Here is an 18,432-nt window from a genome sequence, read left to right on the forward strand (position 1 = left end):
GTGGACCCCCCCCCACATGTTACCCCATTTTGGAAACTACACCCCTCACAGAATTTAATAAGGGGTGCAGTGAGTATTTACACCCCACTGGCATTTGACAGATCTTTGGAACAGTGGGCTGAGCAAATTAAAAATTAAATTTTTCATTTTCACGGACCACTGTTCCAAAAATCTGTCAGACACCTGTGGGGTGTAAATGCTCACTGTATCCCTTATGACATTACGTGAGGGGTGTAGTTTCCAAAATGGGGTAACATGTTGGGGGGGGTCCATTGTTCTGGCACTATGTGGGCTTTGTAAACACATGTGGCCTTCAATTCCGGACACATTTTCTCTTCAAAATCCCAATGGCGCTCCTTCTTTTCTGAGCATTGTAGTTCGCCCGCCGAGCACTTTACATCCACATTTGGGGTATTTTCTTACTCAGAAGAAATGGGGTAACTAATTTTGTTTTTGTTTTTTCCTATTTTCCCTTGTGAAAATGAAATATTTAGGGTAACACCAGCATTTTTGTGAAAAAAAAAATTTTTTTTCATTTTCCCATCCAACTTTAACGAAAATTTGGCAAACACCTGTGGGGTGTTAAGGCTCACTATACCCATGGTTACATTCTGTGAGGGGTTTAGTTTCCAAAATGGGGTCACATGTCGGTATTTATTATTTTGCGTTTATGTCAGAACCGCTGTAAAATTAGCCACCCCTGTGCAAATGACCAATTTAGGCTTCATGTACATGGTGCGCTCTCACTCCTGAGCCTTGTTATGCGTCCGCAGAGCATTTTACGCCCACATATGGGGTATATCCGTACTCAGGAGAAATTGCGTTACAAATTTTGGGGGTCTTTTTTTCCTTTTACCTCTTGTGAAAATAAAAAGTAAAGGGCAACACCAGCATGTTAGTGTAAAAAAAAAAAAATTTTTCCCTAACAGGCTGGTGTAGACCCCAACTTTTCCTTTTCGTAAGGGGTAAAAGGAGAAAAAGCCCTCCAAACTTTGTAGTGTAATTTCTCCCGAGTACGCAGATACCCCATATGTGGCCCTAAACTGTTTCCTTGAAATACGACAGGGCTCAGAAGTGAGAGAGCGCTATGCGCATTTGAGGACTAAATTAGGGATTGCATAGGGGTGGACATAGGGGTATTCTACGCCAGTGATTCCCAAACAGGGTGCCTCCAGCTTTTGCTAAACTTCCAGCATGCCTGGACAGTCAGTGGCTGTCCAGAAATGCTGGGAGTTGTTGTTTTGCATCAGCTGGAGGCTCCGTTTTGGAAACACTGCCGTACAATAAGTTTTTAATTTTTATTGGGGGGGGGACAGTGTAAGGGGGTGTATATGTAGTGTTTTACCCTTTATTTTGTGTTAGTGTAGTGTAGTGTAGTTTTTTTAGGGTACATTCGCACTAGCGAAGGTTTACAGTGAGTTCCCTGCTAGGAGTTAGCACTGCGGCAAAAAATTTGCCGAATCTCATACTTAAGCCATACTTAAGCCTCATACTGTAAGCCTGCCCGTGTGAATCTACCCTGTACGTTCACATGGGGGGGCAAACCTCCAGCTGTTTCAAAACTACAACTCCCAGCATGTACTGACAGACCATGAAGGCTGGGAGTTGTACTTTTGCAACAGCTGGAGGCACACTGGTTGGAAAACCTTCAGTTAGGTTCTGTTATCTAACTCAATATTTTCCAACCAGTGTGCCTCCAGCTGTTGCAAAACTACAACTCCCAGCATGTACTGATCACCGAAGGGCATGATGGGAGAAGTAGTTATGCAACAGCTGGAGGGATCGCAACTACAACTCCCAGCATGCTGGGATTTGCAGTTTTGCAACATCTGGAGAGCTACAGTATAGAGACCACTGCAAACTGTGGCCCTCCAGATGCTGCAAAACTACAAATCTCAGCATGCCCAGACAGAAAACAGTTGTGTGGGCATGCTAGGAGTTGTAGTTTTGCAAGATCTGGAGGGCTATAGTTCAGAGACTACCATATAGTGGTCTCAAACTGTAGCCCTCCAGCTGTTGCAAAACTACAACTCCCAGCATGCCCAAACAGCTGTCTGGGCATGCTGGGAGTTGTAGTTTTGCAACATCTGGAGTGCTACAGTATAGAGACCACTATATAGTGGTCTCGGACTGCAGCCCTCCAGATGTTGCTAGGCAACTTACCGGCTTCCGTCGGATCCAGGGAGCCTGCTGCAAGTCATCGCCGCCCGCCGATCTCCAACACCGATCGCCGCCCGCAGCCTCCGCAGATCGGTAAGTGGACTCCGGCGCCGGTCCTCTGTCGTTTCCCCGTTCTGCCCCGCCTATTGTGGGTGGGCAGGATGGGGAAAACGAACGTTAACCCCCCCCCCCCCCGCTCCAGATCTGCTATTGGTGGTCGCGTCTAGACCACCAACAGCAGGGATAGGAGGGGTGGCACCCCTGCCACCTCACTCCTATCTCTTCAGGGGGATTGTGGGTGTCTTAGATTGTGGGCGATACCCCTTATATTCTGGGTCACCGGGTCACCATAGACCCGTAATGACCCAGAATCGCGCAAATCGCAAGTGTGAATTCACGGTCCCCGCCCGGCGGGATGCAAAATTCCCACGGACGTATGAGTACGTGCCTGGTCCTTAAGAGGTTAAAGTCTGCTACTGACATTGCCGCAACACTTATTTTCCATGCTTGGTGGGTAAGAGGTTAACTGCTAGTCTCAATGTGCTGAGTCTATATTTCTACAACTTGAAAAACACTATGATTGATTTGTTGGGCAAAGGTCAATGATAGTTAATCAGAGAGCATGGAAACGATTATATCTACTGCTCAATAGGAGACGTCTAAATGTCTAAATTCAGAGGATACCATGCACCGGCTTTATACACAAGTAGGAAGACGACCCAGCATCTTTAAAGGGGTTATCCAGGAAAAAACTTTTTTTTATATATCAACTGGCTCCAGAAAGTTTAACAGATTTGTAAATTACTTCTATTAAAAAATCTTAATCCTTTCAGTACTTATGAGCTGCTGAAGTTGAATTGTTCTTTTCTGTGTAAGTGCTCTCTGATGACACGTGTCTCGGGAGCTGTCCAGAATAGAAGTAAATTCCCATAGGAACTGCACAGAGCAGAATAGGTTTCCTGTGGGAATGTGCTTCTACGCTGGACAGCTCTCAAGACACGTGTCATCAAAGAGCACTTAGACAGAAAAGAACAACTCAACTTCAGCAGTTGATAATTATTGGAAGGATTAAGATTTTTTAATAGAAGTAATTTACAAATCTGTTTAACTTTCTGGAGCCATTTGATCTAAATAAAAAAGTTTTTCCTGGAATACCCCTTTAAGCCTCATGCACATTGCTCTACAGTGGTCCCTCAAGTTACAATATTAATTGGTTCCAGGACGACCATTGAATGTTGTAACCATTGTATGTTGAGATCAGAACTCTATGGAAACCTGGTAATTGGTTCTGAAGCCACCAAAATGTCATCCAAAAATAGTAAAAAGTAAAACTAAGTAGATAACTAATATAGATAAAGCAAGTCCTTACATATAAAAGTAAGAAAGATCTGCTGGGAGCTGTAAATCAATGTCTATTTCAGTGTTTCCCAACTAGGGTTCCTCCAGCTGTTGCAAAACTACAACTCCCAGCATGCCCGGACAGCCAAAGGCTGTCCGGGCATGCTGGGAGTTGCAGTTTTGCAACAGATGGAGGCAACCTCTTTGGAAAAACACTGGTCTATGTAGAGGACAGAATATTCTTCAGGGACCTGTACAGAACACACAATGTCCTAAAAAAAGAAAATGGAGCCGCCCTCACCTGATGTCCAAAGAAGAAGCTAACCCTGACAGAGGTAAAGAGTACAGAACATGTAATACCTCCCTGTACTGTAGGGGGCGCTAACAGACACCAGTCAGTGCATGCACTTCAGTAATACAGATAAAGAGTAGTACAGAACATGTAATACGTCCCTGTACTGTAGGGAGCGCTAACAGACATCAGTCAGTGCATGCACTTTAGGAATACAGGGGTTTTACCAGTAAAATATCCATTCTGATTGGTCGGTTTTTCCAGCCATTGACACGTTTCGCAGATTCCATAGCATTGTACGTTGAGTCTGGTTTCAAGTTACAGTGGTCCAGAAAAGACCATTGTATGTTGAAACTATTGTATGTTGAGGCCATTGTAAGTTGAGGGATCAATGTATTTGGGATACGTATTACTTGGATCCAGAATACAGTGCCTATAACCTACAATGGAAAATCCCCATAGCAAACCTCTTCTAAACTGGGCGGTTCCCAAGACACGTGTCATCAGAGAGTACTTAGACAGAAAAGAACAACTCAACTTCAGAAGCTCATAAGTACTGAAAGGATTAAGATTTTTTTAATAGAAGTAATTTACAAATCTGTTTAACTTTCTGGAGCCAGTTGATATATATATAAAAAAAAAGTTTCTTCCTGAATAACCCCTTTAATATGGCATCTAGATAGCAGCTCTATCCATGAAAAGTTGTCTACTCTATAATGTTAACATGCAAGTGCCAGGATTTTCTCTTGAAACAGGGAAATTTTCTCTTGAAATTGCATATTATCGGGAACTTGTCGTCAGTTTCATGTAGCCTGGACCATGGGACAACCTGCCTTATACCAGTGATGTACGAATTACTCTGAAACACTGCAGTGATTTGCAAGATGGCAAAGTAAGCAAGTGGAGGCAGTCTAATGCTCTGGGCAATATTTTACTCAGAAACATATGTTACTTTGACACATATCACCTATCTTAATGGTGCTGCACACCAACTAAAACCCTTCAATGCCAACAGTATTTCCTAATGGTCCCCATCCTGCAGAATAATGCATCTCCCACACTGCAAAAATTCTTCAGGATTGATTTAAGAAACATGATGGAGTACTGACTTGGCCTTTCAATCTGGTTGAAGGTCAAAAAGTTGGAAAAGCAAGTCCAATTCATGGATGCCCACCTTCAGGGGTATTGTGAAGTCCATGCTTCAATGGGTCAGAGTAGCATTTTTGGTATTACGAAGGGGGCCTACACAGCATTAGCCAGGGGGTTTTAACATAATCACTGATAGGTGTAGATGAACTTAATTGTTATAACTCATACAATAAAATGTAAGCATAATTTAACATGTTCAGAGAACTATGAGAAAATAAACACAATCAAAATCCAAAGATGGAATTTAACTTTTTGCACATTGTTCTAAATATAAATTAGTCATTATGGGAGAAGATTTATCAACTGGTTTGCACCTGCTAAGATGCATGCACTGTGTTTTTAATTCTTTGCATTGATTTACGCCAAAGTTATCATCTAATATTTAGCTATTTTCATGATGTCTGTGCTGGCTCCATAATTTTGCTTGCTATGTTTTTGCAGGGGGTGTGGTTTGAAGATTCCCTGGTTGGAAAGAACACGCTTCAAACTAAAAAAAAATCAAGATCTCACACAGTAATGTCAGCAAAAAAATCGAACTTACGAGACTAGGAATGTTGTAAGTCAAAAATGGAAATATTTATGTCTTAAGAGTTAAAATTACTTTGAGGGCAAAGAGCTAGACTGAACATATACAGTAATCCTTCAAGTGACAATATTAAAGGGGTACTCCAGTGGAAAACATATCTTTTTTTTTTTTTTTTTTTTTTTTTTTTTTAAATCAACTGGTGCCAGAAAGTTAAAGGGGTATTCCGTGCTTAATTAACTTTTAACTATCCTGCCCATTATGAAGAATTATGCTAGTTCTAGATTTACTTGCTACACCGCTCTGCCATGGATCGTCTTCTTTTTCTTCTTTATATGGTCCCCCCAGGTCTAGCGTTTCCGTTTAGGTGTGGATGAAGTTCGTCTAGTAATCCTTTTGCGGCTCAAGGCGGCAGCTGGTGTCTTGTATTTCCTCTCAAGCCAGCCCCCTGATGATGTTTGCTGTCCATCTGTACGTCCTGATGTGCCAGTGTTCTCTATGTTCCCGCATTCTGCAGATTTCCGAGATCACGAGACGCCGGCACGTCAGGACGTACAGAAGGACCGCAAATGTCATCAGGGGGCTGGCTTGTGAGGTAATACAAGAAATAGCCAAGTCCCCTGATACCAGCTGCCGCCTCGAGCCGCAAAGGATTGTGAGAAGAACGTCATCCATACCTAAATGGAAAAGCTAGACCTGGGGGGACAATATAAAGAAGAAAAGAAGACGATCCATGGCAGAGCGGTGTAGCAAGTAAATGTAGAACTAGAATAATTCTTCATAATGGGCAGGATAGTTAATAGTTAGTTAAGCCTGGAATACCACTTTACACAGATTTGTAACTTACTTCTATTTAAAAATCTTAATCCTTCCAGCACTTTTCAGCTGCTGTATGCTACAGAGGAAGTTGTATTTTTTTTCTTTTCTGTCTGACCACAGTGCTCTCTGCTGACACCTTTGTCCATTTCAGGAACTGTCCAAAGCAGGAGAAAATCCCCATAGCATACCTCTCCTGCTCCAGACAGTTCCTGACATGGACAGAGGTATCAGCAGAGAGCACTGTAGTCAGACAAAAGAAATGTAAAAAGAAAAGAACTTCCTGTGGAGCATACAGCAGCTGATAAATACTGGAAGGATTAAGATTTTTAAACAGAAGTAATTTACAAATATGTAAATAAGTACCCCTTTAATTGGTTCCAGGATGACCATTGTATGTTGAAACCATTGTATGTTGAGACCATAACTCTATGGAATCCTGGGAATTGGTTCTAAAGCCCCAAAATGCTATCCAAAAATTGAGTATTAAAGAAAAATGAGTGGATAACTTATATGGATAAAGCAAGTCCTTACATATAAAAGTAAAAAAAATCCTGGAAGCTGTAAATCACTGTCTATGTAGAGGACAGGCGCTTCTTCAGGGTCCTGTACAGAACACGCAATGTCCTAAAAAAGTAAAATGGAGCCGCCCTTACCTAGTGTCCAAAGGAGCAGCTAACTGTGGCACAGGTAAAGAGTAGTAAAGAACATGTAATACCTCCCTGTACTGTAGAGAGACGCTACCAGACAGACAGTCAGTGCATGCACTTCAGTAATACAGTTGTTTTACCAATGAAATGTCCATTCTGATTAGTCAGATCTTCCAGCCATTGACACGTTTCACAGATCTGGACTGTCTGTAGTATTGTATGTTGACTATGGTTTCAAGTTGCAATAGTCCAGAAAAAAACATTGTATGTTCAAACTATTGTAACCTAAGGCCATTGTAAGTTGAGGGACCACGGTATACAGTATTTATGGCGTATACAAGTGGTATGTCATAAATGTCTCATGTTCACCAAATGACTGTGTTTACTGTGGTCCAAACAAGCAGTGTAACCATGATAGATAGAAAGCATGTAAAGCGACACGTTAGAGCAACAGCATGCTGTGAAATCAATATCAATAATAAAATATTAATAATCCTCACCTAAAATCATTAGAATGAAGACCACAGACAAGTGGAATCATTGTGTAGAAACCCATGTCAGATTTGTCATAAGTTGTACAGACCAGATACAGACTAGTGTAGTCTTATTCTGCTCTGCCTACAGTCAAAGTAGGAGGCCGGGGAAACAGATCAATGGAAAACAGCAGATGTCAGGGTGGAGATTCACTCCCATGCCAGGCACTGAACTTGCTTCTGCTGTCGAAGAGTTCACTAAGTGTTACTAAATAAACAAGAAATCCTAAAGAATTGTTACTTTATATAAACTTACTTAAAACAAGAAAATATACAACAGGTCAGCGAATGGCTGTCCAGGCATGCTGGGAGTTGTAGTTTTTCAAGACCTGGAGGCACCCTTGGTTCTACACAGTATATTTACATAGCTTTGAGATCCATTCATTTTGTCAACTTTAGGAGTTAACATAAAAACCATGTGTGGAAATGTCCAAAATTGCTGATTTGAGGTCATGTCACATCCCAGAAAAACAGTGATCAAAAAGTCAAATATACGCAAAAGTGGTACTGATGAAAACTGTTACGCCGAGCGCTCCGGGTCCCCGCTCCGCCCCGGAGCGCTCACAGCATTCTCCTATTCGCAGCGCCCCGGTCAGACCTGCCGACCGGGTGCGCTGCGATAATGTTCCCAGCCGGGATGCGATTCACGATGCGGGACGCGCCCGCTCGCGATGCGCGTCCCAACTCGCTTACCAGACCCGTTCCCCGTCTGTGCTGTCCGGCGCGCGAGGCCCCGCTCCTTAGGGCACGCGCGCGCCGGGTCTTTGCGATTTAAAGGGCCGGTGCGCCACTGATTGGCGCATGAGGTTTTAATCAGTACCTTCACCTGTGCACTTCCCTACTTATACCTCACTTCCCCTGCACTCCCTTGCCGGATCTTGTTGCCATTGTGCCAGTGAAAGCGTTTCCTTGTGTGTTCCTAGCCTGTGTTCCAGACCTCCTGCCGTTGCCCCTGACTACGATCCTTGCTGCCTGCCCTGACCTTCTGCTACGTCCGACCTTGCTCTTGTCTACTTCCTTGTACCGCGCTTATCTCAGCAGTCAGAGAGGTTGAGCCGTTGCCGGTTGATATGACCTGGTTGCTACCGCCGCTGCAAGACATCCCGCTTTGCGGCGGGCTCTGGTGAATACCAATAGCAACTTAGAACCGGTCCACCGACACGGTCCACGCCAATCCCTCTCTGGCACAGAGGATCCACCTCCAGCCAGCCAAATCGTGACAAAAACTACATATCACGGCACAAAAAAACAGCCCTCATACAGCCCCGTATACGGATAAATAAAAAAGTTATGGGGGTCAGAACAGGACAATTTTAAACATACTGTAATGACTGGAGGTGGAGAAGTGGATCTGCTGGACCTGTGTGGATAATGGCGTGGGCCATACCAGGGAGCGGAGTCTAAGGTGCCACTGGTATTCACCAGAGCCCACCGCAAAGCGGGATGGCCTTGCTGTCGCAGGCGGCACCCAGGTTGCTACCCCTGATACGACTCGTCTACACAGGCTGCCGAGGTGTAACGTGGAGCAGGTAGGATGAGACAACTCATAGTCAGGACAGGCAGAGGTCAGGGCAGGCGGCACATGAGCAAGGTCAGGTCACAGAGCAAGAGGTCAGATACCCGGCAAGACTAAACACTAGGGAACGCTTTCTCTCAGGTTAAGGAGCACAAAGATCCGGCAAGGTAAAAGAGGAAGTGCTGACCCTTATAAGGTCAGCGAGCAGCATAAACCAATTAAGGGAGTACTAGGAGTACTTTAAATTTCAGAGAGCCGGCACGTGCGCCAGCAGACTGAGGGAGCAGGAGCGTGGAGAGGTAAGTTACGACATGCGGACCGCGGGGCCGCCGGCACTGGGGACAGAACAAGGGTGCGCCAGCATGTCTGGCCGCAGCGTAACCCCAACACATACAAATTTTGTTAAAAAAGTTTTCGTTTTTTTTTTTTTTTTAAAGCAGTACAACAATAGAAAAGCATGTAAACATGGGCTTCATTTCAGTCATATTGACCCACAGAATAAAGTGAACATGTCAGTTCCATAAAGTGCACTGCGTAAAAAAAAAAAAAAAATTGCGGGTTTCTTATCAATTCCCCACCATAAATATTTTGGTTGGTTCATAGATTTTATGGTAAAATAAAAGGTGTCATAACAAAGAACAATTGGTGGCGCAAAAAACAAGCCCTCATATGGATCTGTAGATGAAATAATAAAAGGAGGAAAAAACAAAAACACTAAAATAAAAATTTCCTGTGTCTTCAAGGCCAAAATGGGTCCTTAAATGGGCACTGTCAGATACAATTACTTTTGATATGTTCTAAAGCATGCAAAAACAATATGTTTTCAAATGCAATTGCTTTCATCAGAAAATTTTCAGTATTTCATACTGAAAAAGCCAGTCAAAAAACTGGCCACTAGGGGTCCGCCTGCCTCCTGGGACACATACCAGTCCTACAGTGTCCAGTGGTCATGGACATGTCATGGACACCATGAGTGATTGACAGGGCTGCAGGCAGGTCCAGGGCCCTTTGTGAGTCAGAGCAGAGTGAGGGAGGAGGTGGAAGAGTCATCACAGTGAGGAGAAGAGAGGGACACGCCCCATGCCTTTGCATGGACAGAAACCTCACTGAGCAATGACTGTAAGTAAATAAAGGTAATTCAGAGATAAATATAGGTCGTAGACACATAAAAATTAAATGCACATGATCAGGATGAGGTACTGAGCAACATTTTTTTGGGGGGGGGGTGGGGGAATCTGACAGGTACGCTTTAACGGATTAAATTCTTTGTCTCAAAGCACTGTCAAGCATTTGGCCTGTTTTTACCACTAGTAGTTTTGTGATCTCATCATGTTATCATGGGGGCACAGTATTTGTGCTCCTGTGATTGGTAGCATGGGGACAGCTGCAGTTTACAGCCACCACCTTCCAACTGATGCTAGACATGCAACTCTTGGTCCTGTATATATTATATGTCCTAGCTGGAGTAAAACCAGGAAAGTAGCTTATAGAGAAGGATTTGGGTTTATTTGTAGATTATACACTACAGAATAGCAAATAATGTCAATCAGCTGCTTCTAAAGCCAGCAAAATATTGTCATGAATTAAAAGAGACAAATACTTGCAGCAGGAGAGGGGTCATAATATTACTATTTTAATATTATTGGGAATCCCAATAGTCAAGCCCTTACCAATTAGCTTGTTATCCCCTATCCTGTGGGAATACAGAATAACAGATTAGTTAAAATCTTAAAAGTCTTAAACAATCAATATTGTTATAAAACAAATCTATAAATAGGTTGTTGAAAATGGCACAGATTGCACCAAATTTATTAGACTGAAACATGCAGCACAATAAATTTGGGGCCACTCCCTAGATATGTTATATATGATTGTTTTAAGTGAAAAGAAAAATGTGTGCTGCTGTTTAAAAAATATATTTAGCACATTTTACAACTTTCCTTAACCATCTCCCTTTTTCTAGACAAATTTAAAACTGTTATGGAAATAATAGCCCTGATTTACTATTGTAATGTCGGGTTGTGCGCCAGATTCTGTCTGCGCCAGAACCCGAGTAACTCTCCATTTTACTGAGAAAACCCCAAAAAGTGGGCGTGGTCACCGAAAAGGGGTCGTGTCTCCGACATTTTCACAAAAACCCATCATATTTACTTACATATTTACATCTCTGTCCATTTTAAGAACTGTCCAGAGTAGGAGAAAATCCCCATAGCAAACATATGCTGCTCTGGACAGTTCTTAAAATGGACAGAGATGTCAGCAGAGAGCACTGTGGTCATGATGTCAGCAGAGAGCTCTGTGTTCCAAAAAAGAAAATAATTTCCTCTGTAGTATACAGACCCTAAAAAGTACTGGAAAGATTAAGATTTTTTAATAGAAGTAATTTACAAATCTGTTTAAAGGGGTTATCCAGGAAAAAACTTTTTTTTGTATATCAACTGGCTCCAGAAAGTTATACAGATTTGTAAATTACTTCTATTAAAAAATCTTAATCCTTTCAGTACTTATGAGCTTCTGAAGTTGAGTTGTTCTTTTCTGTCTAAGTGCTCTCTGATGACACGTGTCTTGGGAACCGCCCAGTTTAGAAAAGGTTTGCTATGGGGATTTGCTTCTAAACTGGGCGGTTCCCGAGACACGTGTTATCAGAGAGCACAGACAGAAAAGAACAACTCAACTTCAAAAGCTCATAAGTACTGAAAGGATTAAGATTTTTTAAAAGAAGTAATTTACATATCTGTTTAACTTTGATATATAAAAAAAAGTATATTTTTCCTGGATAACCCCTTTAACTTTCTGGCACCAGTTGATTTAAAAAAAAAAGTTTTCCATGGGAGTACCTCTTTTAAATAACATACTGGGATTTACAAGAATACATTTTGTAATGTCTCCACATTTATTGTATGATTTAGACAAATTGGCCCTTATTTACTAAGAGTGGAGTGGAGTTTTCTTTGTGGGTTTTAATTCCCTACGATTTTTTTCCCACGATAATTTTAGTACCCATTTAACCATAATATGAACAGAAACTTAGTCTTAGCCTACAGAGAGTCCTCCACATACTTTTAGCCAATCTGCAGACGAGGCTGGGTTCATGCATAGTATTTTGGGTAGTATATTTGTTGGTATTTTAGCCAAAACCAGGAGTGGGTCCAAAACACTTAACCCCCTAAGGACACAGACCATTTTGACCTTAAAAGGGTACTCCGCCACTGGGGACCCCTGCAATCTTTCATGCAGTACCCCACTATCATCAGCCTCTGGAGCAAACATCGCTCCAGGTATCCTTTGGATAGGGGATAAGATGTCTTAAGGTCGGAGTACCCCTTTAAGGACCAGGCCAATTTTAGTTTTTGCACTTTCGTTTTTTCCTCTTCACCTTCTAAAAATCATAACTCCTTAAATGTTGCACCTACAAAGCCATATAAGGGCTTGTACCCCTATAACGTTTTTATTTTTCCGTATATGGGGCTATATGAGGGCAAATTTTTGGCGCTGTGGTCTGTAGTTTTTATCGGTACCATTTTTGTTTTGATGGGACTTTTTGATCTCTTTTTATTAATATTTTTATGTTATATGAAGTGATCAAAAATGCACAATTTTGGACTTTGGTATTTTTTTCTGTGTGTACACCATTGACCTTGCAGTTTAGCTAACCTTATATTTTATTAGTTCGGACATTTAATCGGGGTGATTTAAACTTTTAATAGGGGGATTAATTAACTTTTATAAACTTTTTTTTATTTTTTGTTTACGCTTTTATTTATTTTTTTGCCCCCATAAGGGGCTATACCATGCAATCTTCTGATTGCATAAACTGATCAATGCAATATCATATGCCATAGCATAGCATTGATCAGTATTCTCTGCGCTCTGCTGCTCTAGCCTGCTGAGCAGGCTTGGAGCAGCAGATCGCCGATCAGACGACGAGGAGGCAAGTGAGGACCCTCCTGTTGTCCATTAAGCTGATTGGGACATCACGATTATGTCACGGTTGTCCTGATCAGCTCCGCTGAGCTGCTGGGATACTTTTGGTTTCATTTTAGACAACTTGATCAACTTTGATCATGGCGTCTAAAGGGTTAATGCCGGGCATCGACCCGATTGCCCATGCCTGGCATTAACCCTGGGTCCTGGCTGCTGATAGCAGTCGGGACCCACAGGGTTTAAAGCGTTCTCCGGTTGTGAGAACGGTTTAAATGCCCTGAGTCCATAAGGATTTGGGAATGGGGGCGTGCGCGTGTTAAACATGTGCAAATCCTTTCATTACAGTTTTACTCTGTGTAAGTTCCACTCCTGGTTTTGGATACAAATACTAGCCAAATAATGACCAAAATACTATGTGTAAACCTAACCTAATACTAAAAGTATAGTTTGATATCTATTACTTGGCTACTGAGGAATAAGACAGGAATAAGGACACGAGGATGCCAGGGACTGCTATCATTACATCACCTACTATATTCCCCTTCAGCCGGACACATCACCGTGAAAGCCTGTGTTGCCAGGACCATCTACTCAACTTTACTGGGACCACACATGCATACTGAGTCCGGACGCCGCTCCGTGTCAGCGCCGACAGATACCCTCACTGCGAGACTGCCACTCCCGAGGATGCCGGCTGCATTCCGCCAGTAAGCAAAAAAACTACATTAATGGCACACAGGTACCATCTAACTATTACTGAACTAACATTATCAGATTCTTTCCTCCTGAATTAATTTACTTATCGTTCCCTGAATTGCGCTTTTCTTGAACTTTACCAATATATTACCCCTTGAACTGTGACATCTAATGATCGGACCCCTTCATTTATGGACACTTCTCCTAAGGTGGTTGCAAGATAGTGACATTTGAACATTTTAATTTTAATTTCCATTTTTATGTTGCCATTTATGCTATTATATTGACATCTGGCGCAAGGGCCCTGCCCAGATGTAGGTTATTATTTTGTGAATAAATCGCTATTTTACTATATTTTACTGTCATCCTCGATTCAGGTCTTAATTAATATAATTTATCAATTATTTATCCATTATTTACCCATTATTTATTGCTATTTTATTATTTCCTCAATATTATTACCGTATATACTCGAGTATAAGCCGACTCGAATATAAGCCGAGGCCCCTAATTTCACCCCAAAAACCCAGGAAAAGTTATTGACTCGACTATAAGCCTAGGGTGGGAAATACATCATCCCCCCCCTGTCATCATCCAGACCCCCGTCATTAACGCCCTCATCATCATCACCCTGTCATTATCCCCCCTTCATCATCATCACCTGTCATCATCCCCCCCTTCATCATTACCCTGTCATCATCCCCCCTTCATCACTACCCTGTCATCATCCCACACCAGCCCCTTCATCATTACCCTGTCATCATCCCCCCCTTCATCATCCCCCCCTTCATCATTACCCTGCCATCATCCTCCCCTTCATCATCCTCCCCTTCATCATCCCCCCCTTCATCATTACCCTGTCATCATCCCCCCCTTCATCATTACCCTGTCATCCTCCCACACCACCCCCTTCATCATCACCGCTTGTCAATGTCTGATTTAACAGTGGTCTTCAACCTGTGAACCTCCAGATGTTCCAAAACTACAACTCCCAGCATGCCTGGACAGCCACCAGCTGTCCGGGCATGCTGGGAGTTGTAGTTTTGAAACATCTGGAGGTCCGCAGGTTGAAGTCCTCTGCCCGGGCCTTCATCATCATCCAGACCCCCCCCCTCCCCCCCTTTAGTTTTGTACTCACCTCCGCTCGGCAGGACGTTCGGGTGAGCTGGTCCGGGCCAACTGTGCTGCAGGACCGTCCGATGGGGAGGGATAGTCGTTCCTGGCTGTCCATCTTCACCGGGTGGGCCTCTTCTTCGCGCTTCGTGCCCGTCCCCGGAATAATGACGTTGCCTTGACGACGACGCACAGGGACGCAACGTCAGGTGAGTACAAAACTAAAGGGGGGAGGTGGGGGGCTGGATGACGACGAAAGCCCGGGCAGTGGTCTTCAACCTGCGGACATCCAGATGTTTCAAAACTACAACTCCCAGCATGCCCGGACAGCCGATGGCTGTCCGGGCATGCTGGGAGTTGTAGTTTTGAAACATCTGGAGGTCCACAGGTTGAAGACCACTGAGGGCGGAGAGTTCCCTCGAGTATAAGCCAAGGGGGGTGTTTTCAGAACGAAAAATCATGCTGAAAAACTCGGCTTATACTCGAGTATATATGGTACATTTATCTTACCACATTGTCCTCTCATCATCCTTTCCTAGTCTATTCCCCCCCCTCCCCCCCCCCCTTTTTCATTCACTATCCTTGAGGACTGGTCATATATAATTATTTATTATATACATTCTTCCACTTATTTATGTCTTTTTGGGATTTAGACCAATCCAGTTAACCTCAGGATAGCTTACCTGAGTGAGCTACACATACCTCTTGTTGTTTCCAATTAATACTAAAACTAGCCAGAAATCAGGGAGTGTCCGATTTTTATCAATGTTGTATGATCTATCCTTTCGAAAAACCATAAAACATCATGGAGAGAAAAGCTTATCCATTATCACCTGCCTATGTTATTAAACTATATTGGTTGTATCAACATTTAGATTCAAATCTAACAATAGTATAAAATGATGAGTATTGATGAGTGAGTACACACAACATATGATTGTGAATACGATATACACAGATACACTTGGAGGCAACCTGTTTTCACCTTAAAGTACATTATGAGAGTAAAGGATTACTTATGTGTGTAGGATTACATTTCTGGCCTGATGTATTCATACAGTAATCCTTCATTCTCCTCACTGGTTAATAGGCCTTTCTTTACATATATAACATTTGAACCGTTCAACAATCAGTTTTGTAATACTTTTTGCTAGCACAATATTGACAAAAGATCACACACTTATATTATGTAAGCAGAACACTGCAGGAAATGTGCTGACCCACTACTGAGTGATAACCAAGCACAACACTGCATTACGTAAGCAAAAACACCATGAACTGTTCCTAAAAATTGCACATGACAAATAATGGTAGGGGGAAGTATTGTCCTTACTAGGGATGAGCGAATCTGACAAATCTGAATTTGTTACGAATTTCAGGAAAAATTTGATTCGCAACGAATATAGGTGATTCGATCGCGCAAATTGCTTCACTAAACTCCATTTAGTCCGGTCCAGGCTCCAGGGCATCTAAAATGGCGGATCCAAATGTGAGGACATGGGGCAAGGAACCCTGGAAGGTGGGAACAAGGGTAGGTGGGATCACCCTGAATCACATGATGCATGCAGCCTATCAGCTGCCAACCACCCTGTGATGTCACAGCCCAATATAATCGGCATCCATCTTGCAGCCGGTCATTTCAGCCTTTTATTGCTGAGAGATAGAGAGGGACAGATAGCGCTGTGTATTGCACTGAGAAGCATTTTTCCAGCAGCGATTCACCTCCCAGTCACATCAGCGTTCTGTTGCTCATCAGCGTTCTGTTGAGAGTGGTGTACTATTTTGTTCCTGTTAAAGGCTTAAGGGTCTAGATACTGTGAAAGGCTAGCCAAAAGTACACACTGGCTGGTGTTGTATAAAATACTGTTTTAAGCGTACTGTAGCGCATTGCCCTCACCTCATAAGTGCATACCACATACGTACATCTAAGTAGTGTACTATTTTGTTCCTGTTAAAGTCTTAAGGGCCTAGATACTGTGAAAGGCCAGGCAAAAGTACACACCGGCTGCTGTTGTACACAAATACTATTTTAAGCGTAGTGGAGCGTATTCAACTCCCCTCATATACGCACTAAGTATGTCAGGCAGAGAAGTGCCAGGACGTGCACAGAGGAGTGGCAGAGGCATAAATTCGTCAGGCAGAGGTCGCAGCAGACTAGGGGTGAGTGGCAGCAGGAGTCGCTGAGAAAGGCCTGAGCTCCCGGTATCAGCTAGCGGTCGTGTCTCGACCAGCAACCCATCTGCCGTCATTGATTGGTTAACATGGTCATCAACTTCCTCACAAGTGACAACTGACACCCCCAGTCAACAGTCGGTGGGTTCCTGAGACACAACCCTCAGTTGGCATGGCCCGGGAGCAGTCCCTGTCCTCCCATTGCCTCTGTCCTCTGCTGGTCCCTCCCCCACAGAAGTATCTTATGCTGTGGGTTCAGCTCCACTATTTAGTTGTCATAAGCAGCGCTCCGGCTGGACATTCCGGCCGTGAGTGCAGCTTTCCCCGTGTCCTGGCCCCCGGCGGGGCTGGGATTCGCATCGCGGGACGCGCCCGCATGCAAGTACCAGCCCGTCACTCACCTCAGTCCCCTGCCTCTGTCCCTCAGCTCCGACGCACGCACCCCCGCCCTCTAGCACGCGCACGAGCCAGAGCTGTGAAATTTAAAGGGCCAGTGCGCCCTTAATTAGTAGTATCACCTGCACCTTTTTTATAAGTTCTAACTCCTCCTTAGCACCCCTGCCGGATCTTTATTTGCCCTGCACCTTAGAGAAAGCACTTCTAGTTATTCCTTGCCGTGTACCAGACCTCTGTATTCCGTGACCCGACCGTGTTTCTAGCCGCCAGCCTTTTGACCTTCTGCTACCCTACTGACTACGCTCCTGTGCCGCCTGTCCTGACCTCTAGCCTGCCCGACTACGTCTTGCCTATTCCTTTGGTACCACGCTCCACCTCAGCCGCCTGTGTGGTCGAGTAATGCCAGGGGTAGCGACCTGGGTGTCGCCTGCCACAGCAAGTCCAAACAGGGCTCAGGTGAAAACCAGCTGCACCTTAGACTCGGCTCCCTGGCATGGCCCGCGTCATCTGCCACACAGGTCCAGTGGATCTACTACTTCACCTGCTCCAGACTACCGTGGAACTACGGATCTACTACTCCCTGGGTACCTGCCATCTGCAGTGAGTCTTACATTAGTGAGGATGATCTAGAGGACAGTCAGCAACTACTGCCCAGCCAAGAAGTGGAGGAGATATCCGCCACTTCCTCTGCCAGGTGGGCAAGTAGTGATGAGGAGAGTGGCGTGGGAGGTGGTGTTGCGAGCGTTCAGGCTCCTGAAGCAGACACTGTTGAGGAACCTGAGGAGGACATCAGTAACGTGCAGACACAACTGAATGATGATGCAGCCAATCGCACTTGGGAGCCGGGTGCAGAAGGGGCTTCATCATCAGCAGGTTGCTTGTGAGGAAGCAGCTGAGCCAGCAAGGCGGTTGCATGGCTGGCAGTCAGCATGGTGGCAGAAGTGGAAATTCAGGAGCCAAACGAGGTAGATCACCTGCTTCGCGGCAGCCTACCTTCCCAGGAGGTAGTGAAAAAGGCGTTCCTGAAGTCGGCTGCAGTAGCAGTCAATCAGTGCGGACTGTTGGTGGAAAAATCAGCTACTCTGAGGTGTGGCAGTTTTTCATCAAACATCCAGAGGAGGTTAACATGGCCACATGCAAGATGTGTTGGCAGA

At 44.0% G+C, this 18,432-nt stretch overlaps 2 protein-coding genes across 6 annotated transcripts in view; one reads left to right on the plus strand and one right to left on the minus strand.

Annotated features, from left to right (window-relative positions):
* Window positions 1-18,432, minus strand: part of KSR2 (kinase suppressor of ras 2) — a 481,762-nt gene that overhangs the window by 410,209 nt on the left and 53,121 nt on the right. The window lies entirely within an intron of this gene.
* Window positions 5,391-18,432, plus strand: part of RFC5 (replication factor C subunit 5) — a 125,070-nt gene continuing 112,028 nt past the window's right edge. Inside the window, exons 1-2 of one of the 2 annotated variants that reach the window (XM_056537096.1) lie at window positions 5,391-5,495; window positions 13,449-13,640. In XM_056537096.1, the coding sequence (XP_056393071.1) occupies window positions 13,630-13,640 (11 nt within the window). In that variant the 5' untranslated portion in view covers window positions 5,391-5,495; window positions 13,449-13,629. The remainder of the gene's footprint in view (window positions 5,496-13,448; window positions 13,641-18,432) is intronic. The other variant, XM_056537083.1, reaches the window with a different exon arrangement.

This window comes from Hyla sarda, chromosome 1, assembly GCF_029499605.1.
Source record: "Hyla sarda isolate aHylSar1 chromosome 1, aHylSar1.hap1, whole genome shotgun sequence".
In the NCBI taxonomy this organism is placed as follows: domain Eukaryota; kingdom Metazoa; phylum Chordata; class Amphibia; order Anura; family Hylidae; genus Hyla; species Hyla sarda.